Below are 4,472 nucleotides of genomic sequence, written 5' to 3' on the forward strand. Positions count from 1 at the left end.
GAGAAAGAATGACACACACAGAATAATACTGCAGCACAAATCTTTGAGTGAGGAAGAGAGATGGGCTATGATGACGAGAGAGGCCAGCTGTGTGGAGAGAGAGCTTACATGGATAACATGTGCCGTGGGAGCCAAAATGGATTTTTTTAAAAAACGTTAGAGAAAACCGTTAAAAAAGGATTTTCAGTATATTTAATGGAAGTGAAAATGCAAAACAAAATTTTGGTGGCCTATTTCACGAAAAAGCCGATAAATTTAAAAAGCGTGAGTCGGCTAAAAGGATAGATGGGTGGGTCGTTCCGCTTTCTCGACGACTATGACTACAAAAAGCATCTACTATTTTGAACACGAGCCTGCACGCGCAGTGGTTGGGTGTTGGGGCTAAAGAAAAGCACCGGGCCTCATGTGACTGAAACTTTCCACTCTTCCCCCAACTAACCAGCCTGCCACAAACAAGATTGCTTCTCTCTCGCGCTACTTAACTAACAACAGCCTTTCTTGCATGCGTTCTTTCAGAAAATCAGCCCTACCTCTTCAAGGTAACTTACGGCCTTGGACACGCTGGTGGCGTGCATCCGCAATCCCCTATAAATATATATATGTATATATATATATATATATACGTCGATGCATTGATATCGTAAATAATAATACATCTTTTCAATTTTAGCATTCTGTTGCAGGCTTTCCACTATGCCGCATCTTGGAAAAATGTTCGGCGTCCCATTTGTGGCTCTCTTTCTGATTGTTCCATTACCACACGCTCCTTTCGTTGCAGGTTCTTATATAACTCTCTTGTCTTAATAATCATTGTGTTGTTAGGCCTTCTCAGAGATGTTTTCTCATTGAGATGGCTAGATTGCATAGATTAACAGTCTGACAAGGTTAGATTTCTTGGACTAATTACATACTAGTCAATTATTTATTGAGATGGTTAGATTGCATGGAATAGCATGTTAATCAAGTATTGAGATCGTTAAATTGCATGGACTAACGAGCGGTTAGATTGCATGGATGAACATGCCACAATCAAGTATTGCAAGCATGATCATGCCAAGTATTGATATGGTCAGATTGCATAGATTGACGTGCTAATCAAGTATAGTGAAATTCTTTGGATTTGCAGGTGTTCCAGTAGGAGTGGCGTATGGTAGGCTTGGAAACAATCTCCCCTCACCTGCTCAGGTTGTGAGCCTTCTGCAAGCTAACAACTTCAAGAATGCCATGATCTATGACACCGATTCACAGGTGCTTGAAGCCTTCATGGGCTCAGGAATCAGGCTGATTGTGCAAGCAAGCAATGGGGAGCTCCAAGGCCTAGCCTCAAGCCAAGGCACAGCAAATCAATGGGTACAGAACAATATACTACCTTATGCATCTACCATCAAATACATTGCGGTGGGCAATGAGGTGCTCACAGCAGACCAAGGAAATGCTCAGTTCGTGTATCGCGCGATGAACAACATCTACAATGCACTTGTTTTGCTGAATCTCGAAGAAGCGATCAAAGTATCTACTACCCATGCTGCTAATGTGCTTGATGCGAGCTCTTTCCCACCCTCTAATGGCCAGTTTAGCGGCTCAGTTATGCAGCAGATGGCGTCAATCTTGGGGTTTTTATCAGCTACTAAAGCACCGTTTATGGCCAATGTGTACCCGTTTCTTGCATATATAGGCTCCAATGGTGCGATAAGGCTACCCTATGCATTATTGCAGTCGGGGGTGGTGGTGCCGGACTCGGGTTCAGGCCTGGTTTACACCAACCTGTTCGATGCGCAGGTGGATACGTTCATAGTTGCGCTGGAGAAGCTAGGGTTTGGGAATATCCCGCTTGTGGTAACGGAGACAGGATGGCCATCGGGTGGGGAGTCGTCAGCGACCGTGGGGAACGCGCAGGCCTACAACAGCAATCTCGTAGCGCATGTGACGGCGGCCAGCGGGACGCCGAAGCGGCCCGGCAAGACGCTGGAGACCTACATCTTCGCACTCTTCAACGAGAACGAGAAGACGGGTGCCGACTATGAACGCCACTTCGGCCTCTTCAACCCAGATCAAACCAAGGTCTACGACTTTAGCCTTTCATAATCAATAATATTTCATTCACCTCACTAATATAAATATATCATGCACCTCCAATGGGCTCATCTCAACACACTTCTTTATATATATATATATGTAATGCACCCAAATCTTATTTTGTAACAAAGCTTTCACCAGCTGTTGCCTTAAGGAAATAAATCTATTGTCTTCCATCTTCTTGTAACCCCTTAAGGCAACAAATCTATTGTCTCCCATCTTCTTGTAACCCCAAGAACACGTGTACTCTAGCTCACCACCCAACCTCAGGAAAATGTGTAATGTGTACTCTAGCCTAGCCAGCCACCTAACATCAAGAGATCAATCAATCTGTATAACTATTGCTTATACAGGTTAGTTAGCTATGTTAATGCACTAAAAGTAATCATAGTTAGATATGTTAATCCACTAAAAGTAATCAATTTCTCAGCGAATGACAAGATTGGATCTCTTTAATTTAAGGGTAATCACATGTTTTCTTGACTTAGACTCATTAAGTTAAACATTAGTCCGTTAATGGTAACTTGATTATTCTAATTGTCTTAGGACTATAAAGATTTGAGTGAACTTTTCTATGATTAAACATGAAAAAGAGATGCCACACTCATCCTTCAAGATGAAGTGCATGCTCAAGAGAGAGAGAGAGAGAGAGAGGGAAGTTTGTGGAGGTGCTTGTTTCTAAAAAATGCAAACTACTTGAGGGTGTTTCTGCAACCGGAATCTTATTCTAGGAATTGATTGTGGAAGAGTAGAGAATTTATAAGAATTAATTCAACCATAAAAACCATTCCTTTGCAAGCTTCAACTAAATCAAATCAAATCAAATTTAAACACTTAAACAAAATTAAAATACTTAGCTCAATAGACCATATTGGGTGCAATCTTCCCCCCTCTTGTGCATGGCCTCTCCCCACACAAGAGTATTTCTTTATTAGCTTTCTTTTTCACCAAAATTAGGCCATAGCCCCCAAAATATACAAGATGTGCTTTTTAGAGAGTACGGCACTCTTCTTTTACAAAAATAGAGTGTCAAATATAGGGACTAGGGTAAAGCCATAGGCTTTAATAAATTCCACATAAATAAATGTATCTTTCCTAAAGTTCAAAATGGAAAAATCATTTGCTAAGGTTACAAGCTACTATGCTTGCCAAAAATGAAATGTGATGAACCAAGACATTTCTTCCAAAGTAAACTCTTCAATTCCCATAGTCTTTATCACCTGAAAATATAAGCCCAATTAATTATTAAATTAATCCCACAAATATTAAACAGGCACAAATCATCACCAACTCATGACTACCAGGCGTAAGTATCCCAGGAATCACCCTGCCATACAAACCTAACTGAAATAATCATAGGTGGCCTCAAACATACGTCATATACCGCACGTATTAATATTTATAGTGGTATCACCCACGATATTAACCTAGCCGGCATGACGCAAGAGTAACCTAGGCGTCCCCAAATTACTCAAGAGGGGATAAATAATATTTTTCTAGAGGACTTAAAATATATTCTCATGACATCCCTCTTGCTTGAGTTTGCAATTGTCCTCAATTGCGGATTTGTTGGGTTTGAAAAGAATGAAGAATTTCAGGGTAAACTCGGAAAAATTTCTCAGGCATCCATTTAGCATCTTCTTGAGGATGATTCTTGAAAGTCAAAAGATACTTGAAGTATTGATTACCTGTTCTTGTTGTTGTTATCTCTTGGTCAATGATAGCATCAGGAACTAGTACTTCTTCCTCTCCTTCAATAAGAGGTGGTTCCTCATATGTTGGGTGAGTAGAAAGTGTTCCTCGAAAAGGTTTCAAGAGATGGATATGAAAAGAATTGTGGATATTCCAATTAGATGGAAGCTCTAGTCTATAGGCCACATCATTAATCTTTTGAAGGATTTTAAATGGCCCATAATATCTAGGCGCTAGCTTTACTGCAGGGAATTTTTCCACACTCTTTAATCGACGTTTTTCAATTCTCAAAAGTACATAATCACCTTCTTGAAATGAAAAATCTTTGCGCTTCCTATTTGCTTGAGATGTATACTTCTCTTGAGCTCTTGCAATACAATCACGCACTTCAGATAAAATGCGATCAAAGTCTCTAACATATTGGTCGGTTATAGCTTCAATCTTATGAGAGAGTCTAGTAGCCGGGATAGGCAAAGCTCTACCATAGATGATCTCAAATGGTGCTCGACCAGTAGCAGTATGAGGAGTATTATTATAAGCAAATTGGAGTAGGTGTATGTACTTATCCTATGCACTAGGTTGCTGGGAAACATAGGCTCTAAGCATATCTAAGATAGTGCTATTTGTAACTTCGGTTTGTCCATTCGATTCCGGATGGAAAGCCGTGGAAAAATCTAACTTAGTGCCTAAGTTTGAGAAAAGAG

The 4,472-nt window shown here is 40.4% G+C and overlaps 1 protein-coding gene across 1 annotated transcript; it reads left to right on the forward strand.

The window, feature by feature from the left end:
* The first annotated feature begins 433 nt into the window (after positions 1–433).
* Positions 434–2,250, forward strand: LOC147603103 (glucan endo-1,3-beta-glucosidase-like). Its single transcript, XM_086797204.1, has 3 exons — positions 434–539; positions 671–778; positions 1,127–2,250. The coding sequence occupies exons 1-3, from the start codon at positions 503–505 to the stop codon at positions 2,083–2,085; spliced, it is 1,104 nt and encodes a 367-aa protein (XP_086653330.1). The 5' UTR covers positions 434–502; the 3' UTR covers positions 2,086–2,250.
* Positions 2,251–4,472: the final 2,222 nt, after the last annotated feature.

Source organism: Cibotium barometz, chromosome 65 (assembly GCF_041138505.1).
Source record: "Cibotium barometz isolate CiBa-2024 chromosome 65, ASM4113850v1, whole genome shotgun sequence".
NCBI lineage: Eukaryota > Viridiplantae > Streptophyta > Polypodiopsida > Cyatheales > Cibotiaceae > Cibotium > Cibotium barometz.

Coding starts and splice junctions, on each gene's coding strand:
- LOC147603103 (XM_086797204.1), top strand. CDS start 503: ATGCGTTCTTTCAGAAAATCAGCCCTACCTCTTCAAG. Junction 540..670: donor ATCAGCCCTACCTCTTCAAG/GTAACTTACGGC, acceptor TTTCAATTTTAG/CATTCTGTTGCAGGCTTTCC. Junction 779..1,126: donor ACACGCTCCTTTCGTTGCAG/GTTCTTATATAA, acceptor TTGGATTTGCAG/GTGTTCCAGTAGGAGTGGCG.